The 17,724-nt window shown below is 44.8% G+C and overlaps 1 protein-coding gene across 1 annotated transcript in view; it reads left to right on the top strand.

The window, feature by feature from the left end:
* The first annotated feature begins 145 nt into the window (after positions 1–145).
* Positions 146–17,724, top strand: part of XPO5 (exportin 5) — a 29,527-nt gene continuing 11,948 nt past the window's right edge. Inside the window, exons 1-21 of the mRNA XM_058801328.1 lie at positions 146–266; positions 514–635; positions 1,249–1,321; positions 1,891–2,028; positions 2,335–2,517; positions 3,537–3,578; positions 4,407–4,433; positions 4,727–4,912; positions 5,584–5,660; positions 6,097–6,196; positions 7,599–7,682; positions 8,083–8,208; positions 8,430–8,520; positions 10,109–10,237; positions 10,978–11,093; positions 11,882–12,037; positions 12,443–12,484; positions 13,116–13,205; positions 14,478–14,677; positions 15,305–15,404; positions 16,275–16,456. Of these exons, the coding sequence (XP_058657311.1) occupies positions 162–266; positions 514–635; positions 1,249–1,321; positions 1,891–2,028; positions 2,335–2,517; positions 3,537–3,578; positions 4,407–4,433; positions 4,727–4,912; positions 5,584–5,660; positions 6,097–6,196; positions 7,599–7,682; positions 8,083–8,208; positions 8,430–8,520; positions 10,109–10,237; positions 10,978–11,093; positions 11,882–12,037; positions 12,443–12,484; positions 13,116–13,205; positions 14,478–14,677; positions 15,305–15,404; positions 16,275–16,456 (2,369 nt within the window). The 5' untranslated portion in view covers positions 146–161. The remainder of the gene's footprint in view (positions 267–513; positions 636–1,248; positions 1,322–1,890; positions 2,029–2,334; positions 2,518–3,536; positions 3,579–4,406; positions 4,434–4,726; positions 4,913–5,583; positions 5,661–6,096; positions 6,197–7,598; positions 7,683–8,082; positions 8,209–8,429; positions 8,521–10,108; positions 10,238–10,977; positions 11,094–11,881; positions 12,038–12,442; positions 12,485–13,115; positions 13,206–14,477; positions 14,678–15,304; positions 15,405–16,274; positions 16,457–17,724) is intronic.

Here is a 17,724-nt window from a genome sequence, read left to right as displayed (position 1 = left end):
GGTGCGGTGGGGCGTGCGCGTGTCCCCGCCGCGACGGTGCGCGGCGCCCGCGTTCTCTCCGTGTCCCCGTGTCCCCCAAGGCGCATGCGCGGAGCTGCGTCCCGGCCGCCCCGCTCGTTCCTCCCGTGGGTGGCCGGTGGCGCGCGCCCGCCGCCTCCGCCATGTCCGCCGAGCAGGTGAGCGGCCTCTGCGAGCAGCTGGTGAAGGCCGTGACCGTCATCATGGACCCGGCGTCCACACAGCGGTACCGCCTGGAGGCCCTCAAGGTACGGTACGGCCGGGAAGGGAGGGAGGGCGCCGGGCTCCGGCCACGCGGGCGCCCGGTCCGCACGGCCACGGCGCGGGCGAGAGCCTGGCGGGCCGGTCCGGGGCGTCCCGTGAAGTGCCGGGAGCCGTCAGCAGGCGGCGGGGGCCGGGCGGCCGCGTGTGCCCGGCGTGCTCCGCCAGGGATGGGGCTGCCGCCTCCTGCCCCGATGTGTAACTGCGTGCTCGCGTCCGGCCCTCCTCCCCTAGTTCTGCGAGGAGTTCAAGGAAAAGTGCCCCATCTGCGTGCCCTGCGGGCTGAAGCTGGCGGAGAAGACGCAGACGGCCATCGTCCGGCACTTCGGCCTGCAGATCCTGGAGCATGTGGTCAAGTAAGTCAGCTCGTCCCGTGATGGGAAGGGTCCCAGCCTGCCGCCACCCCGCTCTGGCGGGGATCTGTGCCCATTCCGGCACCTCCCACCCCCGGGAGGCACTTTCAGGGCGCAGGGAGTTTGTTCTGCAGCAGAAGGCAGTTGCAGTCCTGCTCTGGATTTCTTTCTTATTCTGTAAAAGAAAGAGAGGAGAGAATTGCTTTCATGCAGGTTGGGAAAGTGAATTCACTGAGCCGTAGGACAAGTTAACATCAAAAGATGAAAACAAGTGCGCTGGGTTACCAGTAGGTCTTTGCAGAGGTCTGTCATTGGCCTCCTGCTAACAAAGAGGCTTTGTATTAGTTCAGTTCTGAGATTCCTTTCTCTGCCGCCTCTACAGACCTATTGCTTTGTGCTTTTGCTGTTGCTTCTGGTGTCTGTTGACCTCGGTGGGGCAAGCCCATTTGCCAGAAGCAGTTTTAACTCAGCCCTTTCATTAAGGGATTGGGTGCTGCCAGAGGCACGGAGCTGGTAGTGTCTCTAGGTAAAGAAGCAATAGTTCCTTGAGAATTAAGTCAGAGATCCTTACAGATGTTTTGACTCGGTTTCTTTTTTGTTTGTTTATTTTTAACAGATACCGTTGGAACAATATGCCTCGCCTAGAAAAAGTTTACCTAAAGAACAATGTTATGGGCCTCATATCCAGTGTAAGTACCTGCTGCCCCAGGCTCTTCTGAAATGTGAGAGCAAAAGTAAAAATTAATCCAGTTAATTAGCACAGAGGATCTGAATTCAGTTTTTCTTTTTATTGCTTTTTCACTTTGTGTCTCTAGTTGTTTCAGTGCTCTTCTCTGTCTTATCAGGTGAATAGCCATGTTGCCTCACATGGCAGGAAATGGTGAGGCTTGTATAACATATGTAAAGTATTTTTTCTTTTCTTAGAAGGAAGTTCAGTGAGCTACAAATGTTCTTATCCTTTACAAAAATACTAAAGCCATTATCTTAGTTGTGTTTTCTCTGTTGTTGTGATTGCTCTCGTGATCAAGGGACCTTCTTTTGAGGTGAATCCATCTGGTTCCCAGCGTTTATTAGCTATGGATGCTTGGGAGCATGGGAGTGTCATCTAAGGTAGTTGCAATGAAGAGCTGCCCAATGTTGTGTTTTGTTTTGGTTTTAGTTTCTGTGGTTTAGCATGTTTGCAAACACTGTTTCCCAGATCAGAGTTATACATGCCTGATGCTTGCTGTTCTGTGTAACTGTCCCCTTTCTGTCACAGGGAACTCAAAGTATCCTGGAGGAGGAAAGTCACATTAAGGATGTGCTGTCTCGCATTGTGGTGGAGATGATCAAGCGGGAATGGCCTCAGCACTGGCCTGACATGCTAAAGGAGCTGGATACCCTTTCCAAGCAAGGGGTATGAAACACAGCTGTCTGGTCTCTTTTGCTTGCTCTTAGTGTGGGGTTCAGTCTTCCATCATCCTGAGAAAAATCTAACTTACTCATGGTCAAGTGAGACAGGTTGGTGATGGACTCAATCCCTGTAAGATTAATCTATCTCGAGATGACTAGCAGAGAGAGCACCATCCTTCTGTTTTACTTTCTCAACATGACACCTCTGTCTTCATGCATGCTTGCTTTCTCTCCACGTCTTTGAGCTAGTCTCTAGAGATTTTAATGTTTGGACTCTGCTGATGGAGTGTATTTCACTTTGGGACATCAGGAAACTCAGACAGAACTGGTGATGTTCATCCTCCTACGTTTGGCAGAGGATGTGGTGACTTTTCAAACTCTGCCTACCCAGCGGCGACGAGATATCCAGCAAACCCTCACCCAGAACATGGAAAAGATCTTCAGCTTCCTACTAACTGCTCTGCAGCAGAATGTCAACAAGTACAGACTCATGGTAAGAGTCTCCTTCCCTTGGGTTTAGTTTTTGCTGGAGGCATTTAGGAATTGGGATGCAGCTCACAAATTGTTGGGGAAGCAAGTGCAGAAACTGAAATCTGTTGCTGCTGCTCTGAGGTAGGGATCTGCTGTGGCCTGGGAAACTGGTGCTGATCAGAGAGACTGAACACACAAGGCTGATAGTGCTAGTGTTGATACTTTGATTTTGCTAGTGTAAATGGCTTGGGTGCATGCATGGTTCATCCATGCTGTTGGAATGTGTGCTGGCACTAGGGATGTACAGCTTAGCAAAATGAAGGTGTGGCTGTGGCAGAAACAGGTAATTTGGGGTGGTTTATGTAACACGCAGTGATTAAGAGATGCCATCCATGAATCGTGTCTGCTCTCTCATGCTGTGTGCTGCATTTGAGGTGATGCACCAAAATGCATGAGTTTCTCATGTGTCAACATGTTTCTGGGCCTCTGGTCCTTTCCTCCAAGAGCTCAAGTCAGGAAGCCCTTTTTTTGCAAAGTTACAGTGAAGAATGCTCTTTCTATTTTTGTGTGAACAGACTTCTTTCCTGAATTCTTACCTAGAATCAGAGATGTGCAGGTCAGTCACAATGGATGATGAAGGGGAGTCTCTACCCCCATCTGTTCCTGTGAAAAGGAAGTAGATTTGAGTGAAGCGCAGTCGAGAAACCAAACTAGAAACTAGTTGCTTAGTCATATCTCATATTCTTTTTTTTCCATGAATTAAAATCCAGAGTTATACTAAATGTGAAACTGGGAAGCAATGAAAAACCCTTTTTCTACCTGCCTTCTGTACACCTTCCTGATGCACTGTCAGACTGAGCAACCCCCCACCCTATAGAACAGCCAGTTTTGTGTGCAGTTCATGGTGATGGGAGGGTGACCCTTGTGTGTTTTGTAGTCTGGTTGAAATGCATTTCCAGGTAAGGTTTGCATTGCAATGCTTGAGGCTCTGAATGAAGTGTGGCTGCTTCCGCTAACGGTGGAATCTTTCTGATTGGCAAGGTTGGAGCACCCCAGGAACAAGAAGTCCTCACCTCTCCACAGGTTAGCAGATCTTTGGGCTATTCATGCACAGGGTTGTTTCTGAGGGTTGGGTGTTCCCCTGTGTGCACACAGACTGGGGGAGATGATGGATAGGTCCCCAAGCCCATAATAGTGTGCAGTGCTTATATAGATAAATGTGTTTGTAAGGTGGGTCATATATGAGGTGTTTGGGACTCAAGCTGATTAACTTAAAAACATCACTGCAGTAAATAGTCCAAACCAAAAGCTTGCAGTAGAAAGAAATGCTTGTGGTGTCTTTGCAACTGAAAAACAAATCACACCTGAGTATCTGAGGGACTTGTTTGCACTAGGCAAAAAGATGGTACAGGCAGTGCGTTGTTGCTGTTAAGTGTCCTAGGCCTTGGAGTTGGGCTGTAAGTTGCTGCTCCAGCTCTATCCAGCTGCCTTTCTGACCATGCACAAAACACCTTTTCAGACCTGCATCTTTAAATCCACCAGCATCTTTTCAGAGTCTGGCTTTTGGGTGTAAGATACTCTTAAAAGGACAAAAGCTTCTTTCCTGGAAGTCTCCAGGAAGTACCAGAATGCCTTTCCTTCTTGTCTCCTGTGTCTCCCTGGTGCCTGCTGACTGGAGTATTACCTTTTGGATGAGAAGGGAATTGTGGCTTAACTTGGCAATTCAGAGTCCTCTTATCTTACCTAGCTGGTGACTGCAGAGGTGACTGTTGGCTGCAGCAGTGTCCTGAGTGGGAGACTGTGATGTAGACTCCTTTTTGGCTGTGTCCTTGAGGATAAGCCTGTACAGCAGTGGCTGAGTGGAAGTGTGTGCTGTAGCTGTTTCTTACCCTCTCTTGTTTTCTTTTTCAGAAAACTGATTTGGCTCAGGAACCAAAGGTGAGTGGAGCTATATGAGAGTTAGCTCATTAGTAATTCTTAAGATTAAGGTTACTTAGAACTAGACTTTTCCCAAGCTTTTGAGTCTGTTGCCTGCAGTTTCAGACAGATGGACTTATTCACTCAATACAAACCCCTTGAGAAGAGACAAGTGAGGAGTGGCAGCAGAAGGGTCCAAATCTCTCACTTTCACAGGGGGATTCTTGGTACTGTTATTTCAGGGAGCGGGTGACTTTAGATGGGAATTGCTGTTTTTCTCTGGCTCTGACCTTGTACCTCCTCTCTGTTCACAGGCCCAGGCAAACTGTCGTGTGGGGATAGCAGCACTCAACACTTTGGCTGGCTACATTGACTGGGTAGCCCTAAGGCATATTACAGCAGACAACTGCAAGCTCTTGGAGATGTTGTGTCTGCTCCTAAATGAGCCTGAGCTCCAAGTTGGAGCAGCAGAGTGTCTCCTGATTGCTGTCAGCAGGAAAGTGAGTTCTTCCTCTCTGGCTCCCTTTTATTTTTCTCCTATATAATTCTTCAGACTGAGCAATGCTATCTTTGCCCTTTTATCTGAGAATCAAAATTCAAATTTAGCTGATTTCTGTTAAAGATATTTGGTGTGAATGTCATGCCAGCAGTATACACAGAGCAACCATTAGAACCCTCTCCAAATTCTGTGCTCACTTCTCCTTGCAGTCTGAACTTGGAGGTCTTCACTGACCTTTTACCCCCCACTTCCTACATCTGTGAAGTGGAAAATAGTGTCATCAGCTGTGTCACCTGGCAGCTCAGAGAAATGACAGCAGGATCTAAACAGGTGATTTTGACCCATTCATTCACAAGCAGCTGAGTGTCAAGGCTGAGTGTTTCTCAGCTGCCTGTAAATAACTAGCCAGTCTTCTGTGAATAAAAGATAATGTCTCAGGGTCAGTTTTGCCATTTAAAGTTCCTGTGGTGGGATTGCTTGGAGACATTTTCTTAGATCAGATACCTTGGAATTTTGGAAAGTTTTTACTTCAATCATATGTGGACTGTAAGCCCCTCCCTAGATGGAAAGAAAATGTGACTCTCCTAATTTTGATTGCAGATGGAAATAAATACTTATGTAGATGGGAATAAATAAGTTCTAATTGAAGCATGTGATGTGTTTTGTGTGTAGGGTAAGCTGGAGGATCGGAAACCTCTGATGGTCTTGTTTGGAGATGTTGCCATGCACTGCATTCTCTCTGCTGCCCAGTGAGTACCCTGGTGATTTCACACAATACTGCACACAAACAGCTTTGTAGGTGCAAAAGATAGTGCTGCTTAAGCAAAGGAAGCGGGGACTGGATAGGAGAGAACAAAACCACCATTTCTTTTGCAAAACCTGGAAAACCAGGGGTTGTTTTTTTTTCAAAACCCATAATTGAAAGACAAGGAGGGATAAATGTCACAGCTCCCTGACTTTGTTTTAGCCTGAAGCTGATCCAGAGGAAGGACTCTTTCAAAGAGGCAATTTCAGAGGTTTTAGATGCCAATAAAGCAGTACTTCTTGATAATAGCAAAGAAAATCCTGCTGCGATAAAATCAAATTGCTCTAGTCCTTTTCTGTCTACAAGATAGACAGCAGGGTGCCTGTCACCTACAGCATGAGTAACTGTGATCCTGTTTTTCCCCCTTCCCTCATTCCCAGGACAGCAGATGGAGAAGGCCTGGTGGAGAAGCACTATGTTTTCTTGAAGAGGCTTTGCCAAGTTTTGTGCGCGTTGGGCAGCCAGCTATGTGCGTTGCTAGTAAGTCTTTGTTAATACCAACAGCAACCCTGGCAGGGCTAGTTTTTAGGGCTGGGGCTTGAGGCAACCCTGATCTAAGGTAGGACCAGGGTTCTCTCCATGCATTTCCAAAAGGCAGAAATGGCTCTGCTTTTAAGTGGGTTAACTGTATCGTGCCAAGTCATAGGAATATAGACTGGAGGGACTCTGCCTGATGCCAGGGCTTTGTTGTCAAGAGCCATTTCCTATAACCTCTGTAAAATGCTGAGCTTCACTGAAAATTGGTCAGGTTTTTAGCTGACTACTGCTACAGAAAATCTAGTCCAGGAAACTACTCTTCTATTGGAAGCCTTTTAAATTTCCCAATAAAAATAACTCAGAGAGTATACCTGTCTGTTCTTCTGCCAAGACTCTCTGAAGCTGAAGGAAGAAATGGGTTTTGTTCCTACTGTTCATCTTTGTAATGCTTTGTGTCAGTGTTGGGATGAAGATGCAAATTCATGCTGTTCATGCCATGCTGGTGCTGAATTCCCACTCCCTCCATTCAGCTGAGTGCTTCTACAATGAAGAGGGCAGGCTTGTTGAGAGATGCTGCTTGTGGGGAGATTGAAGCAACCAGCCTGTAAAAGCAATAGAGCAAAGTCAAGTCTCATAGGGAGGGAAAGAAAAAAACAAAAACAACCTTTGAGAATCCATCCTTTAAAAGAATGGACAGCATACAGAATGCATTACTACTTGCAATGACTCCACTTGCTGTTAGGCAGTAGGAGCTGTTAATCCATAATGAAGTTATGAGTTTGAGCTTGCTAATTCAGATTCACTTGGGAGAGGCAGCACTGAGCTGTACAGTTTCAGGGATCTTGAGGGCACCAGATCATGTCATAATTTCTGAGAAGAAGCAAAACCTTGAGTTTATGGCTCCGGGCAAAACTTAATTTCCTGACAGACTTCCAAGAAAGTTACTGGTCATGGATACCCATATGTCAAATACACAAAATGGAGAAAATTTGGAGAAATTGAGTGAAATTATCTGGGTCTATTTTCCTGTGAAATTCATTGGTTTGAATTGTACTACCTTGTACTGCTGTGTGGGTTTGACCCAATAGGAGTGAAATTGTGATTCACGGCAGCAGCAGTGGTTGTAAATTTGGTTTTAATGGAGCTCCACTATGTGAGAAGTCACCTCTTACTCTTGAATGAGGGTGGTGGTGTCCAGCACCTCCAGGCTGGTCAACAGAACTTGATGTTCCTTGGGCTATACTGGTTTCAGAAAAAAATCAGTTGTTCAGTGTTTCTGTCTCTGCTCCTTTACAGTCTATGGCCTTGGATGTAGTGCTCCTGCTTTACCCTGAAACATACCATTTGTGAGCCCAGCCTGCCATAAAGTTAGTATTTTGTCTGAAATACTTCATGTTCCTCATAGGGCTCAGATTGTAATGTGGAAACGCCAGCCAACTTTGGAAAATACCTTGAGTCATTTTTAGCCTTCACAACCCATCCCAGCCAGGTATGTAAAGGGCTGAAAATCTCATGTGTCTGTGTGTGTGAATGCATAATTGAGCTGGCCTGTATTAAACCACAGAACTTCAGCTGCTAAATATTGCTCTCTAGGCTCTCCATTTCAGCTGAAGGCCTGGAAGGCAGAGTATTTTCTACTCCATTACCACACCATCAGGAGCAGTTCCTGACACAGAGGACTGAGTAGAAAATGCAGAATTTGCAACCAGCCCCAGTATTAGGGATTTTTTGCTTTCTGGGAATTTGTGGTGTGCCTTCAACGTGCCTTGGCCTCAACTTAATAGTCAGTATAATTTGCTGTTGCTTTCTGGTAGCAACACTTAATGTTAGCAGTGGAAATTCCAGCACTGAAATCCTGCTCTGCTTCTCTCTTTCCTCTCTTCCCCCAGTTTCTGCGCTCTTCCACGCAGATCCCATGGGGAGCCCTCTTTCGGCATGAAGTTCTGTCTCGTGACCCTTTGTTGCTGGCTGTTGTTCCCAAGTATCTCCGTGCATGCATGACCAACCTGGTGAAGGTATGTGGAAATCACAGGTGGTTTTGGGAAGGTGCCTGGTGAACGTGGCCTGTGGGTCATGGGGGAGGAAGTGACATTTTTGTTGTGTCGTGGCCAAACATGATCTCCAGGCTGCCGAGCACAGTTGTATCTTGCTCCTTGCCTCCACCCTTCATCTCCTTGAAGCTGCTGTTAGCTGTGATGGTTGACTTTTTTCCTGACATTTTCCACTTTGTCTCCAGGTGGGTTTTCCTTCCAAAGCAGACAGCCCCAGCTGTGAATACTCCCGTTTTGATTTTGACAGTGATGAGGACTTCAATGCCTTCTTCAACTGTAAGTTGCCATGACCCTTTCTGCATTCTGTTGTCTGTCCATCCTTCCTGCTTTTACTCACTGGCTGAGCTTGGAGCCTACCAAATTGGCTTGGCAGCTTCCATTTGTTTCTCAGCTTTTTAAGTCTGGATCTTGGAGTAAATTAAGTTAGGATTTTCCTGGGGCAGCTCATGTGTTTAATTTTAGTATTTGCTGTTGTTTTGCTGGCTGGTCAGATAGATGGCCTAATAGCATTCTGGTGTCAAAGCAAATGTGTCTTTTGGTCCCTTAGAGGAGGAAATCAAACAGCCTCAAGTCATGCTCAGGTTAGGAGAGGAAGGCAGCTTACAAAAGACTTTAGATGCATTCCAGAAAGAATCTGTCTTGGTCCTGGTAGGAAACTTCTGGTTTAGTACCAATAGCTAGATTTGAGCAATTGCATTAGCCTAATTTAATAAGGATCTTAAACTAGTGCTGGATATTAGTGATTTTACTTTTTCTTTCATCTTGTATTTTTCTTCCCAAAAGTGAAGTTGGTTCTCACTGGTTGGTGTAATTTGGTACTAACTTGGGGGTGGGAGGATCCACAGAAGAAATTACACAAATTTTTACATTTTACATTTATGTCTGAAGATTTTAAGTGTTTCATTTTTAGTGCTTACTAGATAGTTTTACTTATTGTAAGAAATCCTTTTGGATAGAAAATAGAAAGTAGCTAAATGCACAAAGCCAGAATCTGAAATAGTTTTAGAGGGTTAAGTTATATTGAAGACATTACATATATAAGAAAATATAACTAATTTGAAACAAAAAATAAAATTACTTGACAACACAACTTTAATTAACAATGCAAGTTGCATTTGTGTAGTCAACAGAGCTGATTCTTTTGTGTGATCTTGCACTGGAATATTTTGGAACAAGTGAAATTCTTGTTCTGTACTTTGTTCTTAGTATCTTTGAAACTGAAAACAAGGCAACTGGGCTTTAAGATCAAGTTTGTCATTAGTTGAATAATCTAGCAAAAATGTTTAGCTAAAGGAAGTGGTAGTTATCTAATGCTGGTATTTAATCTCAGTATCTCCAGGTGCTCTGTAAGCAGCAATTGTTTATAGTTTGAAGCATATTTTAAATGAAAAATAGAGGCTTAATTGTAGTAAATTTGGTTTAGCATTGATGCCTTTACCTGGTCTTGAAAAATTGAGAGCCAGACACGGTTAAGGGATAAGGGATTTTTACCTTGGTAAGGTAAAAGGTGCCACAGTGCACCTTGGCAAAGTGGTGCACCAATAAGGATCCTTATTAAAATAACGAGGTAGAAACCCCTTATCCTTTAACCACGTCTGACTCTCAATTTTTTAAGACCAGGAAAAGGCATCAGCATAGATTTTCATAATTCATACTGCATTTTAATTGTACTGTTTTTTAATGTTAGTCTGTCATTTTTTAGTCCACTTAAGTCACTTCAAAAATTGCCCATCCTGTCGTACCTGCTTTACTGGTTGTGTATCTGTGCCCACTACACAGCTATTGCCAAAGTAGAAGTCCATAATGTTTGTGGCTCTGCAAAATGTGCATCATCAGCTGGTTTCTTGGTGATTGTTCCCTGCAGCTTTCCGAGCCCAGCAAGGAGAGGTGATAAGGATGGCTTGTCGTCTTGACCCTCTAACTGGCTTCCAAATGGCTGGTGAATGGCTGAAGTACCAACTCACAGCTCCTGTTGATACTGGACCCACAAACTGTACGTTACCTGAAAAATATTAGGGATATGGGATTTGTTTTTGTAATTAAAGTCGAGAAGAAATTTCTTGGCCTTGTTTTTGTTGGTGTTGTTGGAATTTTTTAAGTGGTAGCCAAGATCCCATGCTAGATTTTAAGGATTTTAAGGTTTTAGCAAGTTAAAAGCAAAACCAAGTCAAACTCACCCTTCCCTAATTTATCCCTTTGGAGTCTGCGTATGGAAAAAGTAATGTAAAGCCCGTGGCTCCTCCCTTTCTTCCCCCAAATCTCTCTGCAGAACAGGTACAGCTGTCCCTCTGATACAATTTTACACTTATTTGGGCCATTTTATCTTTGTAACATATTTATTACTTTTGTTAGGGAAATTATGCCTATCTGGCAAATTCCTTGTGATTCATTTTGCTTTCCCTGCTCTGAAGGAAGGCTGCTTGGTACTCTGCAAAGTCACACCAAGGGCAGTCGCCTGCAGGGCTGAGTGTGGGCATGTGGTCTCCCTTCTTTCCCTTCTGTGATCTGTTCATATTGCACAGTACCTCAAAGACTTATGCCTCAGGAGCCTTCGCTTGAATTAGGCAAATCACACGGGATTACCTTAATTGCTCCCAGTACATCCCTGCCAGGCATCTGCAGGGAGAGCTGTGTGCTTAAAACAGTTGTGAGTGCTAAGGTGTTGCAGCACGGGAACTTGCCAGGCTGCTGTTGAGGAGCATGGTGAGAGCTCCAGTGTTCTCTTCCTTTCAGCTAAGACAGGCGAAGGTCTCTGCTCCATCTTCTCTCCATCCTTTGTGCAGTGGGACGCCATGACCTTCTTCTCAGAGAGCGTCATCAGCCAGATGTTTCGAACCATGGACAAAGATGTATGTGTATCCCATGCTCCTGCCTTCTCTCCTGCTTGCTTCTGGGTTGACACCAGAGGGGTTTTGCAGTTCTGTTATCCTTGAGCAGTTTGTAGTAGCTGGTTACCTCCATGCAGTACCTGGAGTGTTTGGTGAGCCATTGTCATGAGGAATAATGACCCTTCTTTTGATGACATCAAACTCATACTGGCATGTCTTAGTTTTGGACACTATGGGATGAGAAGTCACAGGAGAGTGCTCAGGTGACATGCTTTTACATGGTGCCTTGCTAGAGGAGAAGGGATTACTTAAGGAAAAATTTATTGAGTTTATGTAATTATCCTCTTATTAGATTTTTTTTTTTAATTTCTAACTAAATGAGAGAAGCTATGCCCAGAGAGGAGGAGGTAATTTTCTCTCTCTTGTTCAACAGCAGGCAAATCAGAAGGATTGGTTTGATGTAGACTGACTTGATTTTTTATTAGATTAAACTGCTCATATACTCATCAATCTAATCACAGTAGAATAATTATGTGGATCAGTACAGCTGGTTAAGCTTGAAATCTGTTGGACAATGTCAAGAAGAGAATTGGGAGACAGACTGAGAGAGGAAATTTGCCTTTCCCAGAGGTGTAAGCAATAGTATGGGGACTAGAGACTGATGTCCTAAGAGTGTCCTGTCAACAGTGGCGATGCTGCTGTCTTTTTTGCCTCAGCCTTTTTCCTAGGTTTTGTAAGAAGCATACTACACGTTGAAGTATTGAGTGTTGCCTCCCTTTTTCTTTCCTTTCTTTTTGCTACGTTTGTAGGAAATCCCTGTGAATGATGGCATAGATCTGCTGCAGCTTGTCCTTAATTTTGAAACAAAAGATCCTCTGATCCTGTCCTGTGTGCTCACCAATGTGTCTGCTCTCTTTCCATTTGTCACTTACCGACCAGAATACCTCCCCCAAGTACTTTCCAAGGTAGGTACCTGCAGACCCTTCTAAAATCACGTCAGCTTTTTGTGGTGCAGGGCTCTTGGGCTAAACTGCAGGAGTCAATCCTCTTGATGCTGCTGTCAGGGAAGGACTGTTCCTTATGTTAAAGATGGGAGAAACTGAGACTGAGGCTTGTCACAAGAAGAGTTACGTCAATTAACCCAAATTTTGTAGTTTTTAGCCTTAAATCTTAGTATTAATTACATGCTCTGGCCGTGTTTTATTTCAAGGCGTCACTGTATTGATGATTCATCTTTCAGCTCAGGGGTTTTTCACTGACTTCAATGAAATTGCATTAAAATCCTTATTACCTGTTCCTTGAGCTCAGAGAGACATGAGTTCTAAATATTAACAAATGTTACAATTTTTTTTTCCTCCCTTTTCTCACAGCTGTTTGCTTCAGTTACCTTTGAAGTTGTAGAAGAAAGTAAGGTATGTCTGAATTGTTATCTACTAATGAGTTGTAACAGTTGGATCAAATCATACTCTAGTGGAGAGAGCATCCTGAGTCTGAAGACTCTGCTGAAGTAGGCTTCTCAAGTATAGTTCTGCTCCTGAAACAGCTGGGGGGTCTAGATATTGATGATCTCTGTGGTTGACATAGCCTACTAAGCTTTGGCTCACAAACTTAGAAGGGCACAGGTGTGCTCTAAGGCCAGTGCACTTAGCTCCCCAGTCAGTGCTGGCCTTCCTGAGAGTGAAATCCCTTCATTAGCTCTGGGCATTCTTTCAGTACTTGGCATAAATGGCTCTGAAGGATGGCATTAAACCTGCCAGTTACCTAAGGAGTGCCTGGAGTCTAGAAATAGTGAGTAAGAGCTATGGCATCCTCACTCCTGAAGCACAGCTTGTTTGAACATGGACTGCTTGAATTGACTACTGCTTCAGAGGAAATCTGGTTGCTGCATGATTGTTTGGAGGGAGCAGGGGAGGCATGGAGATCTTTGTTTGATCTGTGCTGAACAGTGCAGAAATCTATATGTAATGAATTTGTCTCTTGAAGATACCCTGCATCTGGCTGAACTTTTGTTTTGTTGGATTGAAGTTTGTTGTGTCTGTGCAGGCTCCTAGAACTCGAGCAGTGAAGAATGTGAGAAGGCATGCGTGCTCCTCAATCATCAAGATGTGTCGGGATTACCCTCAGCTTGTCCTGGTAGGTGAATGCAACTGTCATGAGCAGTCTTGCCTCAGTGTCAGTTGGATTTTGTGGGATCTTCAACTTCCTTGGCTACAGTCTCTGCTTTCTTTGCAGGAGACATTCTTCCTGCACAAATGGCAAAGTGGTTCATTCCCTGTACCTCCTTTCTTCCCCACTGAAAAATTTTCTGCCTGAGGAGTTGAATTATAGATTGGTGGGTTAAATGTGAAAGGGATGATGAGGAGGATACAAGCAGCACTGCATTGGTTTTATGGGAATGTTTGCTGAATGCCCGTGTTATCACCTGTGTTGGTCTCAGCTAATTCCTTAGCTGAAGACTCTAGCATAGCTAATCACTAGATTTTCTTCTGTTACTTAACAGAATATAGGAAAAAAAGGGGAGCATTTGTTTTCTGGACGAGCTCGAGGATATTAGAAGACAAATACGTTTAAATTCCATGAGCTGTGTTTTGTTCATTTTTCTGAAGTAAACAGTCTCTGCATCCAACATTCTTTAGATGTGTTTCTGTGGAGTGGGACCTAGGATTATGGGAGTACCATAGGACATTGCTAGTTCAAACAAAGACATTTTTAAAGCATGTTAATTAAGGTAATTTGGAGGTTCCAGTCTGCATTCTGTAATTGATGCTAAGAACTAATGGGTTGGTTTTTGTTCCAGTTTATTGGTCCTTGAGCTATAACTGTCTCTTTCCCAAACATCTCACTAGAAGAGCCAAGGACCCAGAGTTGCCCCAAAAGATGTTCAGAGGAGTTTGCTGAAGAGGATGATTGCTAATGTTTGTGCAGAATTACGGATAGATGTGGTGGCAACTGGAGAAGGAAGGCAAGGAGTGCAAGAATTCCTGTGGCACTCATTGTAACCATATGAGTTGTTATTTACCACAGGTAAAGAGATGGATGAATCCTGAGTCTGGCCAAAGAAACAAGGTGCTTTCTGTAAGCAAATAAAAGCACCAAAACTGTTTTGAGATGTGACACTGCTTTAAGGGATATAAGTGCCTAGAGAGAGATTTCCTCTTCTTATTTCAGTCATTCTGGCAAGTTAAATTAAAATGAATGCAGGACAATTATAGAGGGGTAGGGAAAAATATAGTTCTCTTAGACTGAACATGCAGAGAAATCTGAGTGTGAGGAGGAGATGGCTATGTTGAGAAAAGTTAATAGTCATGTTTCTCCAGCTGTACAGTACACCCCTTCTCTGCCTCCCCCAGTGGCCCTCCTCCATACCAGATACATGATGCTTTTCCACTTGGATGTGTTTTCTAGCCAAACTTTGAGATGTTGTACAACCACGTGAAACAGCTGCTGTCAAATGAGCTCCTTCTGACACAGATGGAGAAGTGTGCTCTTATGGAGGCCCTTGTCCTCATCAGCAACCAGTTTAAGGACTATGAGCGACAGAAGGCTTTCCTGGAGGAGCTCATGGCTCCTGTGGCTGGCTTGTGGCTCTCCCCAGAGATGCAGAGGTATGGGTTACTTTTCTTTCTGTTGGTCATTTCTTCTCCAACGTGGAGCTGCAGGTGTTGAGGAGGTAATGCCCTGCCCAGTAAGGAAACACAAACCATAGAGGGTGGTGGGCTGCCTCTTGACCTCCTCTGCTATGGGCAGTCATTGTGATAATAGTTCTGCAGTTCAGAAACTGCCAACAGCCTAAATGCTGTTTGCTGAAAATTTCTGGGTAAGAGTTGCTTAAGGTAATGAACATTCCCCAGCATGCTCAAAGCATTTGCAGAAAATAAAAAATAAAAGACATTCTTGCTCATCACCAGAAGAAGGGAGGAAGCTGAGTTCTTACTAAAACTGAGGTGTCTTGCAGCTCTGGGTAGCTGGGCTTGCGCAAGAGTTTTCCCAGCAGGGCTATCTTCATAAGAGATTTGAATCTTTTAGATCCCCACAGCCCAAGAGAACTGATAAAGTTTGGAGAGTGTACCCATCTCTGATGCTTTTTAGGCATGTTCCCATGTACAGGATGGAGTGCTACCTAGCCTCTCTAGCCTGCTCTGTATTTGTGAGGTGTTCATTGCCAGTGCAAAGCTCTGCTTAAATTCTCTGGTATAAACAATAATCCCATTGCTGTCTTCTGCTGCTGCCAGAGTCCTCTCAGATCCTGAAGCCTTCATATCCTACGTGGGTGCAGACAACAAAATTGCTGATCCAGTCTTGGAAGATCCTAGTGGCCTGAACCGTTCTAGAGTGAGTATCATTACCAGGAGAGGTGTAATCCTTTAGGAAAGGGGACCTGCCTCCTTCCATCCCCATTTCTCTTGTGATTGCACACGAGGTCTGTGATCATGTACTTCTTTAGCTGCAGAATAACAGGCTGGCCTTTGCTCTTTTAACTACAGTAAAGAGCATGCAGGCCATGCAAAATGACATTATTTATCAGAATGAAGCACACTGTTTCTTACTCTTTGGTCACAGTAGAGTTTGGTTTTGGAGAAGCAATTCATTTGCATGATTTTTAGAAATATGGCACAGTGAATTGTGTTTTTTGAACCAGGCAGTATGGAAAACATTGTGCTCAGACTGGAGCACAGAATATAATTAAATTCATCTGAGGAGATTTGTGTTGAATTTTTAGTGTAAAGTCTTCACTCGAACAGCAAATGGAGTTGCTGTCCTCAGATCTGTAGAAGACACTGAAATGTAGTCCATAGAGTCATTTGGGGCTTATGCAGTTCTGTCATCTTAAAACCTGTATCTGCAGGTACCAGCACTGCATCTTCCCTCATGAAGGACACAAGGAACTGATGGTCTAGACCCTTACTTTTAGCAGCCTGCCTGGCTGCTTGCATGCTCTTGAGATGGTATGCATTAGTGCTTTGATAGTGAGTTCCTAGGCCATCCTGCCATGGCCAGGGCTCTCTGAGAGTGATGGAATACAGCATGATCATTTGCTGCATTTTCCTGGCAGCAAACTCACCAGAGGTTGTTCCTCTCACCAGGTTAGGCTCACTGTAGAACGTTCCCTTTGAGATGGGACAATGATGTGTTTCTCTGAAAATCTGTTCATTCAGACTGTGATCTGGCTAAGAAATGCTGTCTCCACATCTCATGCTGCAGATAAGCTTTTGTGTGTACACTATTCTGGGAGTTGTGAAACGAGCTCGTTGGCCTGCTGCTACTGAAGAGGCAAAAGCTGGAGGATTCTTTTTGGGATATCTGCCCAGTGGAACTCCAATGTACCGTAATCCCTGCACTGAGCAGGTCCTGAAGCTTTTTGACAATTTACTTGCTCTCATAAGGTGGGTCAAGTTGATTTGAAATAATTTATGTTGGCTTTTAAATCTCTGAAAGCCAAACTGTGATAAATAGGTGGAATGCTCAGAGCATGGTTTGCCCAGTGAAGCCAGTGGGAATAGTGCTGGTGCCAGTGCCCAAGTACTGTTCCTGGCTGCTCACAGTGGGGAATGGCACTGTGCAAACTGCAGCCTTCTCAATGTTCGTTGGCCTGGCCTGCAGGCGGCCATCAAAGCTAATGGGAGCTTGTGCTGGGGTTGCCTCCCCCACCTCCGCTCCTGTAGTTCTGTCCCCCAGTTAATGATTTCTCAGCTGACATCTGTGCTCTGCCCTCAGCCCCTACAAGGCCACCTCTCCTGTCACCAGCAGGGCAGTCCCAGCTCTCATCGCGTCCCGCTCGCGTTGTTCCCTCTTCAGTGTTAAATTCAGCTGGCTTGGCTGACCATGAGCAGCAGCCTCCTGAAGCACTGTCTGCTCTTGGAATCAGTGGATGCATACTCTCAGGCTGTTACTACCATGCAGTGCTTCTCTGCGTGTCACCAGTGCTGTGTCAGTCTGGGGCAGCCAGGGGAGGCAGCAAGAGAAGGCAGAAAAGGGAAATCCCCAAGAACACAGTTCCCAGGATTACAAAGGAGAAGTTTCTCTCAGGGTAACTCCTGACACTGGGAGTTTGCCAGACTTATGGGACAATTTTGTGAGAGAACATGTTACATACTTGAAAACTTGCTGCTCTGTCCTTGGCAGGGGCCTTTTGAGAAAAAGTATTTGCAGATCCACTTTGATTTTCAGCTCCTGGGTTTGTAAGAGAAGGGACTCTGTTGACTGAGCTCTGTCTAGTCAAATATGTTTAGTAGTCACTGAGCTCAGGAATGTGCTGCTTCCAGAGAGAAGCAGCATGCTGGACTGTTGGGACAAGCACATGCTGTCTTGGCCCACACTGGCAGTGTTCCTCATCACTAAACTCTCTAGCACAGTGTGTGGTACTTTGGCCAGTGACCAGTGGCCAAAGTATTTTTGCCTTTTATCCTGGAAGGCTGAAGATCCTATTGATGAGCTTCTGGGAGAGGTTAGGTAGAGTTGTCCTGAGTAGTGGTAGCCTCATGCCATTTCTTCCAGTGCCTGTCATATTGTGTCATACTGTGTGAGAGCAACTAAACCAGTGCCCAAGGTCTGAACAGGCTGCAACAGACACTTCTTCCTCATGCAGTCACTGTTCCTCTCTGAACTTGTGCCTCAGTAAAATCACTTGGGATCTCTGTTACAACAGGCTTAG

The sequence above is a fragment of the Ammospiza caudacuta genome, chromosome 3 (genome assembly GCF_027887145.1).
Source record: "Ammospiza caudacuta isolate bAmmCau1 chromosome 3, bAmmCau1.pri, whole genome shotgun sequence".
In the NCBI taxonomy this organism is placed as follows: Eukaryota; Metazoa; Chordata; class Aves; order Passeriformes; family Passerellidae; genus Ammospiza; species Ammospiza caudacuta.
The sequence above is the reverse complement of the archived record's forward strand: the minus strand, read 5'-3'. Positions and strand labels throughout refer to the sequence as shown.